Source organism: Octodon degus, unplaced genomic scaffold (assembly GCF_000260255.1).
Source record: "Octodon degus isolate 3935 unplaced genomic scaffold, OctDeg1.0 scaffold00073, whole genome shotgun sequence".
In the NCBI taxonomy this organism is placed as follows: Eukaryota; Metazoa; Chordata; class Mammalia; order Rodentia; family Octodontidae; genus Octodon; species Octodon degus.
This window is the reverse complement of record NW_004524649.1, coordinates 5,765,702-5,781,921: the sequence shown is the minus strand read 5'-3', so window position 1 is coordinate 5,781,921 and position 16,220 is coordinate 5,765,702. Positions and strand designations below refer to the sequence as shown.

At 42.4% G+C, this 16,220-nt stretch overlaps 1 protein-coding gene across 4 annotated transcripts in view; it reads right to left on the bottom strand.

Moving 5' to 3' along the window:
* Ralgapa2 (Ral GTPase activating protein catalytic alpha subunit 2) overlaps nucleotides 1–16,220 on the bottom strand; it is a 300,697-nt gene that overhangs the window by 165,335 nt on the left and 119,142 nt on the right. For all 4 annotated transcript variants that reach the window (XM_023720114.1, XM_023720115.1, XM_023720113.1 and 1 more), the window contains 4 exons: nucleotides 11,411–11,545; nucleotides 10,116–10,213; nucleotides 5,311–5,401; nucleotides 3,850–4,029 (listed from right to left, as the gene is read on the bottom strand). In XM_023720114.1, coding sequence (XP_023575882.1) covers nucleotides 3,850–4,029; nucleotides 5,311–5,401; nucleotides 10,116–10,213; nucleotides 11,411–11,545 — 504 coding nt within the window. The remainder of the gene's footprint in view (nucleotides 1–3,849; nucleotides 4,030–5,310; nucleotides 5,402–10,115; nucleotides 10,214–11,410; nucleotides 11,546–16,220) is intronic.

The following is a 16,220-nucleotide window of genomic DNA, read 5'->3' as shown; positions in this document are numbered from 1 at the left end:
TAAAAGTTTTTAAAGTTTTCTTTTCAAATTTAACAATTTTATTCCACTGGGCTTGACTTTGAACATGGTTTCAGGTAAGGATTCTATTTAAAGTTGAATGGCTAAACACTAGTTCTACAGGGATCTGTTAAATAGCACATTCTTTCCTTGCCAGGTCTATAGAACCATTTCTATCATGTATCAAGAATCCACTGTTAGTGTATTTATCCATGGGATTATAGATTTCTTTAAATCTCAGAGCATTTATTACATTGTCTATGACCATTAGGATAAATGTCTTTTTTTTTTTAAGCATACACACACACAGTTTGACAAATGCTTTAACATTTATATATTTATTTTTGTTGGTGATGTTTGTAGTATACACTGATTACATTCCTTATCAGTTGGTAAAAGTACATAATATATCTTAATTTTTTATTTTTATGTATTTATTTTTTTTTGTGGTACTGGGTATCAAACTTGGGACCTTGCACTTGCCAGGCAGGTGCTTATGCTGCTGAGCTATCTATCTCCCTAATGTCTTGTCTTTTGCCCTTCTGGTAATCTCTTAAGACAACAGTGGCTATGACCTAAACTCGTCTTTTATTTCTAATAGCCTCTAAATCAGTATTTCTGAATCATACATAAGCTTATTTGTTAAATTGTTGCAGGTCATTAACATCCCTCTTCGCCAAATCACTACCTAAACAGACCTCAGTTCATGTATGTCTGATCTGTGTTTCCGTATCTTCTGTGTTCTCAATGCTCTGGCATCTGGTGTTCTGCTCATCAGGGATTCACTACCCTCTTCAGGACTAGCAAATTCTTAGAGATAGCAACACCTCTGAGGAAGCATGATTTTTATATGTAAACCAGCCAGTAGTCACACATACCCACTACCTATGTCCTTTATCTAGCTCTAAACACATCAAGTCCATGTGGTCCTACCCTATCACCCCAGGGCCAGGTATGGGACGACTATGGACAGCCAGGCCCTGTGCTCTGCAGCCCCCTGAAATCACTCCCACCAGCCAGTCTTGCCTCGCCTCACTCTTCATGCATAAATGACAACAAAGCTCATAGGCCACATTTTGTTCCCTCTGCCTCCTGGTGGACACAGGTGATTCCCATGCGTCCACTTCCAGAGACCTGTAAGTCTAAACTGTCTTCTTCGTGACTTCCACTTTGTGTTTGCATTCTTTAACATACGATTAAAATGAATCCCAGGGCCGGGGAGATGGCTCAGTAGGATAAGCGCTTGACTGGCAAATACAAGGATCTGAGTTCAATCCCCGGTTCCGAAAAATAAATAAATAAATAAATAAATAAATAAATAAATAAATAAAATGAATCCCAGGAGCATTAAAACAATGCACAATACTTTTAACTATTATTTTCAGCAAACACAAAATGATTTAAATAGGCAACAAACATAAAAGGAGACAGCTAGCTGGTGATCAAGGAATTTAAGATTCTTAGAAACAGTTTATTCTTCTAAACATTTGATAATTACTAGGGTCATTCAAGGCAAAATGGTTATAACTCAAATTGTTTGATCATTCTCTGTGTGTCCTAAAGGTCAGACTGGCAGGAGTTTGTTTGATTTTGTTCAGTTATGAAGAAATCACTCCCTTAAGAACAGAAAGTTAAATTCAGAGCTGTGATAATCCTTAAACCTTATCATATTACAGTTTGTCCTTTTCACAGATGACGAGATGAACTATTGAACTGAGTGGACTGACTCTCCACATTAGTATTTCAAAGAAGAACTAAGTATTTGGCGGACTTAATCACAACATGGAGTGCACCATACCGAATTACCTTACATGAGTGTATTAAACTGAGCTGTCCAATGTATTCTCTGTCTCTGAAATAGGGTCAAAAGTAATCTTCCCCAAAGACAGACAAAAGAAATAATCTCTGAAGTTTCTTTCTTTTCAATAAAAATAATTAAACTTGGTTCATGCTTAAATGTATCCAACTTGTCGAAGATTCTGTGTTGAATCACAACAATGAGTTTCTCTTGGGTAATCTGTGCACTGGACTAAAAGAAGCTATTTGTTCCATGAATGTATTAATAATTCCAAGTACTTCAAAGAACTGTACAGTTGTAATTTTAACCATGATTCAGTAGAATAGAACAGATATAGCACTCAAAACACTTTGGAAGCCAGTTCCAACCCTACTACTTATTTTCTAGAGCAATGACATTATTTCTCAGGGTCTTCATATCCCTATTTCTAAAACAGAAATGGTAAGACTTGGCCTTCCTACCACACTGAATCAAACTGGGTACCTCAAATTCTTCATAAATTGCTAAATCCCATATAAATTGACAACAGTATTAGTTGAAATCATTTTCTATAAAGGTAATATCCAACACCATTGGATAGTTTAGCTTCATAAAGGTTTTTTTTTTTTTTTTTTTTTTAAGACAGGGTCTCTTTATGCAGTTCAGGGTGGCCTTATGCTCACTTTTGCAGCTCCCAGGCTGGTCTCAAACTCACAACAATCTTCCTTTCTCAACCTCCTGAGTGCTGGGATTACAGGCATGCACCACCATGTCCAGTTCCTCATAAAGTTTTAAGTCACACTATCAAGAAATTATAGATATACTGAAGGCTTTTAGGTTAAATTTTATATCACAGTGAAAAACAAAGTTTCCTTTTTAAAAAACCCATTTGAAATAAAGCTGTGACCTTTATTTAAGGTCTTAAAGTGCTCTTTAGCATTTAAATTTCAGTAGCACTTTTCACTGACCACGTGCCTTCTGGTTTGTTGCTGCTTCCATACAAGATACTGGATGAGCAGAAAAGTAGCCAAGCAGGTGGTCATAGTCCACCCAGCCCACACACCTGGCTCTTCCACTTGCTGTAACACAGCAAATCAGACTTGAGCTCCTCTGTTCTGTCTTCACTTTCATCAGTCCCATCACACACGAGGGACCCGAGTGTGTGTGTGCATGCGTGTGTGTGTCTAGTCGTGGTTGTGCCCACTGTCCTGTGTGCCTCACACACATGCCTGCACATCCATTCCTTCAGGGACCGTACAAGGTGGCTGCCCTCTTCATCTCTATGAACTTAAACAGTGAAGGACAAAGGTTGACAAGCTAAAGCCATTCAGAGGACCTTGATAGAGACTGGGCAAAAACTCAGAAAGTTTGCTGTGTCGTCCAAGCATGAATCTTTACAAATGTAATACTCAAGGGAGAAGTTACAAAAAATACAGAATATGACATCTTTCTTTTCAAAAAAAGAAGCAGAACTAAACGATATATTGTTTGAGGACAAAGAGAGATGTGAAAAAGAGGAATCAAGGCATTACTGTAAACACAAATGTGGGGAGGGGTCCAGGATAAGAAGCCCCTTATCAAGGCCTGGGGCAGCCTCACTGGGCTGGCTGTTGTCTTGCTTTGTAAGTCAGGTCATGGTCACCAGTACATTTTACTGCTGTCAGTAAAATGACCTACATATATGTCACACTTTATGTTTATGTAGCCAATAGTATCATAAAAATTTTAGAAATACTAATCAGTAAGGTATCCAAACTCTTTGATGGATTCTAGATTTATGACGTATATACAACTAAGCTGAAAAAATCATTCTGTTTGTAGAGTAGAGCAAATGGTCAGGGAAAGCAGAGTCATAGCACAAATATGCCACCTTCCTCAGTGGGCCAAGGTCACAGCCTAGCTGGCTGCCCCCCACACCTGGTCCCTGATTCAGAATCCTCTCTACAGAAGACCCCAAGAACTCCAGACAGACCAAGAGCAGGTGGTTGCCCCAGCACCCATCAGCACAGATCCCAGCCAGAACACTGGGACCTCCCAGCTGCAAACACCAGTGCTTATTTTAAACACTCAGGTACCTGTTAGGTTTGAGACATCAGTGGAACTCAGCTGTAACCACTGTCGGGCATCAGAGTCAGCCACCCCGGTGTCCATGGGTGTGCTCAGGTCAGGGTCCTCCTCACATGCCTGCCATGGGGTCACCAGCAGCTCAGCCTCACTGCCGTAGCTCAGAGCTGTGTCACCGCTGGCACTTTCACCTGCGCAGGAGAAGGGCCAATTTGACACCAGCCAGCTGGTGGCCAGCAGGTCACAGTTACTGACAGCAAGTAGCTGAACATTGACAGCTGATACAGGAGGGTTAACAAGGATTGGGGCAGAACATACAGAACCAGACAGGGTGGAAGCAGCATCCCGGTGAGACTCAGACAACGTGCAGGCAATAAGGGTGTGAGTGACTCCTCACTCCACAACCACTCGAGTGGGGCTCTCTTCACAGCATCCTCACTAATTATCCCATAAGCCTCAAAGATTATAGCATGCCCCCAAGTTTTCTACTGGGACTTAGTCACTACAAAATGAGAGTGGGTGAAAGAAGATAGGATAAGCAGCTCCACCACAAATGCCAGTTTACTGTTGACAAAGAGTCTAAAGATGCCGCCTGCTTCAAGCCTGCTATGATTAGACACAAAGTAAACATGGTGAGTCATCTTGGTCATTTGGGGAGAAGATTTCCTGCTACAACAGATTTTCTACAACAGAAATTCTTTCATTTAAACACTAAAACATTCTAATTTGTCCTAATATAACTATGCTTAGCCATTAAGACTTCTATAGCTGTGTTGAATTGCACACAAAACAAACCTTCTGCTCCTGGGTATCCCTATCCATGTCCTCTGTGTTATGTGTCTGCTCCTTCTGCCTGCTCCCTGCACCTGCTGCCCCCAGCCCTGCTTTCTGATCTGCTGCCCTCCATTCACTCGGCAGGACTTAAAATGCCCATTCCATGTAGCTCTAAACTATAGAGGGAAAGTAGAACATGAGGGGGGCACTCTACACCCCAGGAATGACCACACTACTGTGAGAAGGAGGAAGCCATGCCTGACTTCAGGAATGTCGAGGATGGTATATTATAATCTGCTCCAGGATTCCAACTACACTTCATTTTAACTTATTTATGCCTTTGATTTGAAGGAACTTCCTTAGCTCTGTGTTCCTGGCCTGTAGGAACTTTCTGGAGTGATAGTTTTCTCTGCTGGGTCTGTCTGCTTGCCCAGTCCCTAAGTCCCTCTCTGCCTCCAATCAGGACAAAGACCCTTGGGTAAAAAAACAGGCCTCTTAGGTATAGGCAACAGCCTACAATATTTTTATAAACTAGATTAACCTTACATCAGCTTGGGTTCCAGGAAAAAAGACATTCCATTTTACAACCATATATCTCTAACTGATAAGGAATCACTTGAGTTAGAAAGTAAAAAGGACGCAAAACACATCAGGAACTTGGAGTTGGAAGACCACAAACTGCACTTCCTCGAACTTACTTTTCTGTCTTTCCCTACACTTTCCTTGTGCCTGCTGCAAATCATCCTGCAGATCCAATTCAGCAGGGCTGCTGCTTCTTCGAACTAAAATCTTCAGGCAAAAAGAAACATGGCATACATTATAAGAAAGTTAACATTTTTACAAGACTATAAAATCCCTACTCACATTTCTAAAGGAAAATAAACAATAATAATAACAATATAACATTTAAATGTTTTCCATTTGAAGGATATGTATTCACAAATTACTAGAATTGAATTATAAATTACTCAAGATCTGAAACTTTCATTTATATCCTCTACTTGTCCATTGATATCCAACTAAACAACCTAATAGAAAGGATATCAAATTATATGGAAATAATTTATTTTAAAGTTCTGTTTGTTTTTCTGGTCAAGAAGACATGTGGTGTAAGCATAATTCTCCATCAAACCTAAGCTACCCTCAAGTGCCCAAGCAGGAAAAGCACAGCCGCCCCCGACTCTGCCCAAGGCCCACACAGTGTCTCCTGGCTAATGTGCTACATGTGGTCTAACACTGAACACTGCTTTACTTCTGCTAAAAGCTGAGGACTAAGAAATTGGGAGGCAATCTGCATCCTCACAAACACCCACAATTTGTTCGCAAAGACAAAATATACACAAATTATACAAAATTATAATGTACACAAGCAAAATATGCAAATAAATTCTCTCTGAAAGGTATGCAAAATAAAGTGTTACCTTAATTGGCTGACAGTTACAGAAGAACTGTTCAAGGAGGCAATAGACATGAAGTGGCAGAGGGAGGGCAGGAGGGGACTCAAGGCAGGAAGCGGAGTAGTAGCAATCAGCAAGTTCTACGTGCAGGAAAAGCAGCAGACTGCAGCAGGCCATGCAGGGCAGCCAGGTGCAGAGGGAAAAAGACAAGAAGGAACTCGGACCTTCCAAAAGGGACAGCTGCTGGCAGGCCTTCGACATGAGATTTAGGACTTTCCACCTAATATTGACAAACAAGCAACTATATGTTCCAGACAACAGTTCAGTTAAATCATAACTAGAAAGATGAGGCTAGTTGTTTTCTGTGGGAGGGCGAAGAAGAAAACTGCTATGGAATCTCATGGGATTCAGGAATGAGACAGTGGGTTTCTGATGGTGGAAAAGGAGAAGAGAAACGAGAGAAGCTGCAGAATGACAGGCTGGAGTTTATAATCAGGTGAACGTGGATTGAAAAAAATCAAATGACAGTAAGGCATAAATCTAGAAAGCAAAGGGAATGACTGTAACAAAGGGGGAGAGGAAGAAAGGGAAGGAAGGAGGAAGGAAGGAAAGAATGAGGAGAAGAACCTGAGAAAGTTTCTGATATTTTAATTTTTATCTTTGGGCTGAACATTGGGGGGGGGGGTATAAATATCCAGTACTGTGAGATAGAAAATAAATCCAGGAATGAAAATGTAAATTTAAAACCCGCCACAACAGAATACATTAAAAGACAAAAATAAATAAATAAATAAGTAAACCAGAATGTGGTGGTACATGCCTACAATCCCAGCACTGGGGAGGCTGATAGAGGAGGATACCCAGGATATTTCTTCAATTGAAAAGTAGAATGTACCTCTTGAGTTTCAGGGTGCATGAGCTAAAACATGCTCCAACTGTGGAATCAGACCCTACATAAAAACTTTGGTTGCACATTGGGCCTCACTGGAAGTAAAATATGAGTCCAAACTGTATAATGAGACCCGGTATCAAATAAACAAGTAAATAAATAAATCTTTTTTTTTTTTTTGGGGGGGGGGTTTTGTGGAACCAGGGATTGAACTCAGGCCCTTACGCTCGCCAGGGAAGTGCTTATTCCACTGAACTATCTCCCCAGCCTCTAAATAAATCTTTTAAAAAAACCTATAATTCCATAAGCCAATTAAAATGTTGAATAGTGAACAAATAAAAAGGGGGGACCAAGATGTATAATTAAGAAAAAGAATAACTACTAAGCTAAAGAGAAGCAGGACACAAAAAAATTTAGGAGACTATATGAAAAATCATAGTACACTTTCAAAGATGTATGTTAGGCAATGCAAATGCTATGCAGCCATATACCCAGGATATTTCTTCAATTGAAAAGCAGAATGTACCTCTTGAGCTTCAGGGTGCATGAGCCAAAACATGCTCCAACTGTGGAATCAGACCCTACATAAAAACTTTGGTTGCACATTGGGCCTCACTGGAAGTAAACCTTTGAGATATCCTCAGGCCCCCCAGACATCAACAGAAAACAGGGCTAGGACGTGGAGCTATCATAAGAGAAATCCTGTATTCCCACTGCAACTGGCAAAAGTACCAAGGTGCCAGGCATAAAGTCAAATTCACCGGCTCACAGGAGACACGAATGCAGGTACTATGCTGGTAAACTTCCCCCAACTTAGACAGCCAGGTGTTCTGCAGAGTAAGGTCCCCCAACTAGGAACTCACAGACACCACTGAAACCCAACGTGTAGATTAGCAGGCATAAGAGCCAGAAACAGCAAAGGCTGGAGGTGGGGCTCAAGGATTTCAGATAGCACTTAAATTTAGACCCACAGATTGTAAACATTTTAAAGAAAAAAAAAAAAAAGATGAGATTCACAAGAGAACAGAAATCACAAGGTATACTTGAAAAAAAAAAAAAATCCTCCACAACAGAGTACATTTTAAAGCTGGGCAATTTTTGAAGAAATGTTGCCAAGGATATTTCCAAAGTGGCAGAGACTGACATCTATGGGCCGGTGGCATGTAGCACACACCAAAGAGGGCAGAAGAATAAACTGAAAGGAACCTGCTGCTAAATAAGGACACAATCTGAAGGGTAAGGACAAGAACAGCAAGAACATCTAGAGAGGTGGACAGAGGCTTCCTGTCAACATCAGTGAAAGACAAAAAGCGTTAGGGGAGAAAGGGTTGCATCAAAAGGAGTAGGAAGGGAGAAAGAAGTAGGAGATGGGCAGTAACTAAGAGGACAGGCACTGTCCAGAGAGACAACAGACAATGAATCGAGGCAGGAAGTACCAAAATAAAGGCTTGTACATCATAGAATGGCACACATGAGAGACAGATCAATAAATGAGAAATGATTTCAAAAATGAGACCTGGGACAAACAGTGACCTATAAGAGAGAAAATGAGATTGGACTCCTACCTCCTTCCATAAACAAGAATCAGTTCCAGGCAGATGAAAGACTTAAAGTGTAAAGCAAAATGGAAACACTTATAGAGTAAATTTAAGGTAATATTGCTATTCCTGCATAGTTGAGATTTTTTAAAATTCCATAAGGCTCTAACCACAAAAGTGTTAATACAGAATATCAAAATTAAGAATTTCTGTTCATCAAAAAACACCATAAAAAGAATGAAAATATAAGCAATGTACTGGAAGTTGTTTTCTACAAACATAACTAAGATAACATCAGGATCAGCATTCAGACTACAAAGATCTAGAATAAATAAAAAGAAAAAGATAAATCAGCAGTAAACAACAAACAGCATCAGTAGGTATTCCACAGATAAACACAAATGACCAGTCAACGAGGACAAATAGTATACCTGCTTAGTAATCTGAGAAAGGCAGATAAGAGAGCCTATTTTCACCTACTTGCTCCATATAAACTAAAAATCTGACAACAGAAGTGTTGGTAAGAATGTGGATGAATGGAAATTCTCACTGGCAGAAATGGAAGCAGAACAACCACTCTGGAAAACAGGTATCTTGAAAAGAACATTCTTTTATTGTAGAATTTACTAATCCCATTCCTACGTGGCCAACCAGGGAAAACCTTAGACATGTAGATCTTGAGACACATAAATCTGCCCATCAATAAAAGAATGGAAAGGTAAATTGAATGCACATATTCACAACAGAGTATTACACATGAGAGAAAATGTGATGAGTTACTGCCACGTGACACAGGGATAAACCCCGAGTGAACACAGTAATGGGCCAGCATAGAATGCCTTCCTAAAAAGTCCAAAAGAAGGGGGAACAGAACATATTGTTTGGAGATGCAGAAATAATGAAGTGTAGAGCAAAATGAGGGACAGGCACATACACCGCCAAGGCAATGTCACTCTCTGAGGGGAGGTGACAGGGAGGGGACAAGGAAGAAAGCTAGAGGCCAAAGAAGCAGCACGGGAAATATTGTGACCCTTAAGCTAGGTGACCAGTTTGTGGGTATTTATTTCATTGTTGAAAAACAGAATATATACAGGGAAAGTGGTATAAGCCTTTATAAACATAAAGAAACAAACTTAATGTTTGTTATCTTTCAAACAAGGAGGTAGGGAGAGGCCTTCTCTTTTTATTTTGTATCCTTATTTGACATTTATGTTTTCTACAAATATAAAATACATTTTAAACAAATGAATAAATAGAGGCTAGCTACTTATTTTAATCTTCTTCTTTGGATTTGTTTTTAAACAAACACTTTTTAACGAAAGTAAGCACAAGAGAGCTTTGTAATGTTTGCTTATCTAGTAACTCACGCCCAGTGGCAGCTATTATGTCAATCAGTGTCAGGAGTAAGGAACATGAAAAGCGTGCTGTACAGGCAAGGAAACCAACCTGAACACATACCAGAGCTACATATACACCAAGGTGTGAATTGCACTTACTCTTGACTTTTTTGTTTATAGCATGACTACAATTTTACATAGAAAGCAAACAAAATCTATGGGCCTATAATCCAACTAAATGGAGAAAGAAATTTTTAAATGTCACTGCCACCAGTGAATTTGTTTATTGTACAGTAAACTGTTTATTTTTAATGATAAATGGATAATGTGTAGAAATCTTACTGTTATTCCTTCATGTTCTCTCTTCACCTGGCCTTTATTCTCTTGAGTAGGCTTGGGTTCTGAAGAAGTCAAATTCTGTGGTATTTCTACCTTTTGACCTAGAGATTCAGGGGAAAAATTGACAGAAGGAATGCATCATAAGGTAAAAATAGGAAAAAAGTTTATAAATATAGCAAATGCCCCATCACTGAGCTAAAGCCCCTGCCATAATAATAATAAGCAGCAGCATCTTATACAAAGAGTAAAAAGTCTTTCAGGTAATACATTTTCTCAAGTGTTTTTTTATTGTACTTTTTTTATTTCAAAAAGATACCTAAGAAAGAAAACTTCACTGCTCTATTGATGGACTAACATAAACTTGATATTAAGAAATATGAGATAACCTTTAAGAAATGATTAAGAAATATGAAATAAACAAGGTAGGCTTATTTCTCCATTAACTCATGACACTGAAATTGAATCGTAAGTACTTAGGATCCTAGACACGCTGTAAACACATGCTTCACTGTAAAATACGCTATGCGCTCACTATTTACCATCTGCCTCTTGGCTTTCCAAACTCTGTTGTTGCTCAAAGTTGTTGCAGAAGCTGTAAATGCTATTAAAAGTTGTGTTTGTTTTTGCCTGGTGCTGTGGCGCATGCCTGTAATCCCAGCTACATGGGTGGCTGAGGCAGGAGGATCGAAAGTTCCAAGGCCAGCTTGGGCAACTTAGCGAGTCTCTGTCTTAAAACAGAAAATAAAAAAAATAACAAGGCCTAGGGATGTAGCTCGGTGGTAGAGCTCTTGCCTCACATGTACAATGCCCTGAGAGCAATCCCTTGTGCCCCCCAGTAGTAAGTGATTATTTTCAACTTCGGCAGAGTCTGCAAGCTGTTAGTGCACTTTTCATAGGCCTGCTCAGCTTGTCACTCTCGCTTCCAGCGTCTCGGGCTCTGTTCACAGCCTGTTCTCCCTTCCCGCACACTGCCTCCCTGCCTTCTACTTCATTTGCTGCTTCATCTGACCTTGCAAGGAAGATTGTCTGCCTCACTCCTACTCTACCATCTGGCTTCCTTATAGAGCTCAACCACCAAAACTTGAGGAAAAAATGACTGGTGTGCATACAAACACACATGCACACACACAATTTAGATAACTATATTAAAACATTTCATTGCTAGTCATCACATCCTTGAAGCCAAATTAAAAAATAATTCCTTTGAAATAAACCTATGTAGAATAAACATTGTAGAAGGCAACCTCATCTCCAGCCCCATCCCGCAGCTCCACCCCATCAAGTGAAGACCCTGGTACCCTGAGATGCATCCGGGGCCCGTGGCTCAGGGATGTCGGAGGTGCTGCTACTCCGGAGGACTGGCTGCTGTCCCACCGAGAGTTGGCCCGGGTCTGCTGCAGGGGCGCTCTCTGACTGCGGATTCTCCTCCACTTCTGTGAGCATGAACACAATACACACTGGTTCATACTCTAAGACTTTAAACAACTGATCAAGAACATGAAGTTTGCTTATAAAAACTTTGCAATAATATAATGTTCATTTATATTGTAAGTCTCCTACATTTGTTAATATTAGTTTTCCACTCTAAGAATACATTTTCCCCTTAAATTCTATTAAGTCTTTATGCTTTTCAGAGTGGATGTGAAAGGAAAAAGGCAAAAAAAAAAAAAAAAAAAATCGGACACAGTGGTAAGTATAAGAGTTTTAAACATAGGCTGGGGAGATGGCTCAGTGGAATAAGTGCTTCTCTGGCAAGTGCAAGGGCCTGAGTTCAAACCCCGGTTCTGCCAAAAAAAAAAAAAAAAAAAAAAGCCAGAGCCACAGCCCTGAGTCTCTGGAACAGCCTCCAGAAAACGTATTTTCCTAAAGCATATCTTGGCTGGTGAAAAAGCTGGGTTGTGTTCCTGAGAGGGTAAGGAGCACAGGACACCTATGCTGGGGACTGGAAGGGAAAAATGGACAGAGATGCGCCCAGAGAATCTGCCCTGGAGCCTGCTAGCAGGTAGCACGATCTCATTTCTAGACCTGTGGGAATTAATCCAAATGAACCGATTGACTCACAGGCAATCCAAATGAATCAATCCATTGCCAGGTATTTACCAGATCATTTGAAAACCTGCAGGAAAAACTGCTTCTGACTATCCCAGAACTGAATGGGCTCAGAGATCACGGCTCACATCTCAGCCATGAGACCTTTCTGGAACCTCCCTACCTCCGTTTTTTTACCTGCAGAACAGGGAGATTGATGCACTATGGCTACTGATAATATTGTGAGAATGTTAACTAGAGAGCTGAGGTAAACCGTTTAGCCAAGGTGAGCCCACAATCTACCTCAGCTTACCCAGCACAGCCGTTACCATCTTGAAGGGCTCCATGGTGTGTTGTGTATCAACAGTGCTCCCTGCAGTCACCAGAAAACTCTCCTGAAGGACAAAGAAGGATGAGTCGGGGCAGTCTCCAGCCTCCTGCCCATTCAGAAGCAGTGTGGGGCTATTTTATATAGTTATTAAACTTTCACAGAACACATCATTAAACTAAGGGGTTCTATAGTTCGACAGGGAACAGTTCTTATTTTTTTATGAGCAGAATTTATTTATTGAGAGAAAGAAAGCTCCTGTCCAAGAGAGGGACAGGAGGGGGGCCTGAGCAGGTAGTTAACCCCAGGGAACAGTTCTTAAAGCACTAATCCCCTCCTCTTTTTCTGAAACACTGAGGCAAGTGGAGGTTGGAAAATAGAAGTTAACCTAGGTTTTCTAACTCTTGGCTCCACTGTCTGGCCCTGAAACCAGGCTCCCTGGGACAGGGCGCACCCAAGTTTCTGCTTCCCCCAACATCTGACCTCCTGGTGTCCCTCCAGCCCTTGGCTTTGACTGCAAGTTGCCTCTGGGAACCCCGGGGCCCCTCAGGGGAGAAAGTCTAACTGCCCCATCTCCTCCTAGAATGAAAGCGCTCCTCCCTCCCAATACCCCAGGGGTATTCTGAGCATCTCACTGCTCAATGCTGAGGTCCACTCTGAAGCCTCTGCTGGGAAGGCTCCAGGCCCCAGTTACAGGACCAGCATAACAGCAGTCCCCAGTGTCACGACTGTAGTATGAATGGCAGTGGCAGCCAGCATTTACTGTGTGTTTACTTTCTGCCCAGCACTACACTCAGCACAGCATAGGCAGCATTTCAAGGGAACTTTATGACAATTCTTTGATGCAATGGGCCATTAACCTCCTTTTCACAGAAAAGAACATCAAGGCCCAGAAAGGAGTGATTGACTTGCCCTCTGCACTCAACTGAGAAGGCAGTGGCCAAATGCTGCCCCAGGGCAGCCTGGCTTCCTTTTGCAACCTCTATGCTGTCCACACAGAGCCTCCAAAAGTCAAACCCATAGCCCTGGATGAGATGCACACACAGAGAGAGATAAATTGCCTGGATAAGTAAAGACTAGCTGTACCTGACCGGTGGGGGTGGGGGAGGCTGGAAAGAAAACTGGGAAAGTGAAGAACGAGTGGGGTAGAAACTGCCCAGCTCCAGTAAGCCAGGAAGCAAGAACCCAAATGCTGGGCATGGCGGTGTACACCCATAAGCCTAGCACCTGGGGGAGGAAGGGGGGCCTGGGGCAGGAAGATCGCCACAAGCCTGAGGCCAGCCTGGGCTGCGGAGTGAAATCCTGTCTCAAAGAGCCCAAAATAACTAAATAATTCTATGCCTCTCTCATGGATCCAAAGAAGCTTGCAGAGACAGGGAGATGGAGGGGAGCGCTTTTGTGGCCTCGTGGCACCACCCCTTCCTGCACCCTCCTTCCCAACCAGGCTCACAAGGATCCTGCAGGCGGTCAACACTCACGCGTTCTCCCACCACCACCTGCTTCCAGGGGGAGCCCACAGCAGCATCCCCAGCTCACAGGCCACTAATCAGACCACCACACTCTGGGCTCATGAAAGGGAGAGGATGGTAGAAGGCTGCGCCCCTCCATGTGTTATATGCGTGTACCATGCCTGGGCGCCCACCCTCATGGCCCCCCCTGTAGTCCCCATTACTCTTGGCTCAGTCCTCGCACCCTGTGCTCACCCTCTCCCCCTCTGCTGCTCATGCCCTTCGGATGTTTGCAGGCTGCTATCACGGACCCACTTAGTCAAGCAGCGCACATTAAGTTCTTTTCATCTTTCCTCATAAATCAACCCCTTAATCCCTCCAAGCCCTTTAATCATACTCGCTGCTCCTCTCTGAACTCTATCCAGTTTCCTCAAGTCTCTGATAATGCTGTGACATGGGGCTGGGTGCAAGGCTCCAGCTGCTGACTCATTGAGCTCCTCAGAAGTCTGTGAGCTGGATGCATCCATGGGCACACATACACACATCCATGCACGCATGCATGCACGTACACACACACATGCATGCATATATACACACATACATGCACACATGCACACACATGTGCTACTCCACCCAGGAAGGTGGATGCCTTGCCTTGCCAAATGCAGGCTCCCAGCACCCTGCTGCAGCCACAACCTCCCAAGTGCACCGCGCTGTCTAGCATTTTTGGTGCCATACACAACTTAAAGGGAAAAAGGCCCATAGGAAGTTTTACAACCCCATAAGATTTTCACTAGCTAGTGCCACCCACTCCCTAAACTAATGCCTCTGAGATCAAGGGGAAATCAGGGACCCAGGAAAAGGCCATCCTGGGTCCCCAGGCCACAGGCAAGTTAAAACCACAATAGACACCATCACCCACTTACCAATTAATGGCTTCCATTAGAAAGACTCACAACACCAAAGCCTGGTGAGGATAGGGAACAACCAGAGTGTCCTACTTTGTTGGCAGAGGTGCAAATGGAATAGTCACTTTGGAGAAAGGTCTGGCACTCTATTACGAAACTAAATACACAAATACCCTAGGAGTCAGAAATTTCATCCGTAGTTATTTACTTGAGAAGTGAAAATATCTGAAGTTCTAAAATGGTCAAATTAAACTAAGCTAATACCATAGAGAAGACCAAGTAGGGATGCAGATCTTTCTCAAAGTGAAAAGGATCAAGAGACGGAGGAAGAGGAGGGGAGGGGACAACAAAAGGAATGAAGGTGTGTTGTATGCATGCACTAACTCGGCACGAGAAATGTACACATCATGTACTACACATGTGTATACAAAATTAAGCTAGGGAAGAAAAGAATCCGGTTGCCTCTGGAAAGCAGGGAGTAGAGATAAGTTAGGAGAGGACATGAGAATGTTTTTGTTTTATTTTCACAAGTACTTGGATTACACAAGATACCCAGACTTATCAAAACTCAGAATCGTATACTTAGGGTTTATGCACTGAGCGCTGGATAACAACCTGCATACTGAGTGCTAAGGGGGAAAGAATGACATGAGCATCTTACTCTGGAGCACACCAAAAGCTTGTAGGATGGCGGGCCAGTACAGCCTGAGCAAGGCCAGCAGAGAACAACATTCTCAGAAGGACTGAGTGGAGTGACCCACGGAGTTACTTTCCAATTCTTCCTTTTTGCACAGGCTAGAAATCAGTCATCAGACTTGCAACTGCATCCTTCCATCCCACAATCCATTGCACTCTTCCTTTCCAACTTGGGCCCAGCAGAATGGCTCCCGCAAAGGAGGGTGGCGAGAAGAAGGGCCATTCTGCCATCAACGAGGTGGTGACCCGAGAATACACAATCAACATTCACAAGCGCATCCACGGAGTGGGCTTCAAGAAGCTCGCCCCTCGGGCACTTAAGGAGAGCCAGAAGTTTGCCATGAAGGAGATGGGGACTCCAGACACACGCACCTCGACGCCAGGCTCAATGAAGCTGTCTCGGCCAAAGGAATAAGGAACGTTTGATCTCGTATCCAGGTACGGTTGTCCAAGAAACCGAATGAGGATGAAGAGTCACCAAACAAGCTGCATACCTTGGTCACCTACGTCCCTGTTACCATGTTCAAAAGTCTCCAGACAGTGAATGTGGATGAGAACTAACTTGGAAATAAAGTCACAGAACTGCCACAGAAAGAAAGAAAGAAAGAGAGAGAGAGAGAGAGAGAGAGAGAGAGAGAGAGAAAGAAAGAAAATAAATAAATCAGTCATCAGAAAGTGGTGGAGCTAAGAAAAGAAACAA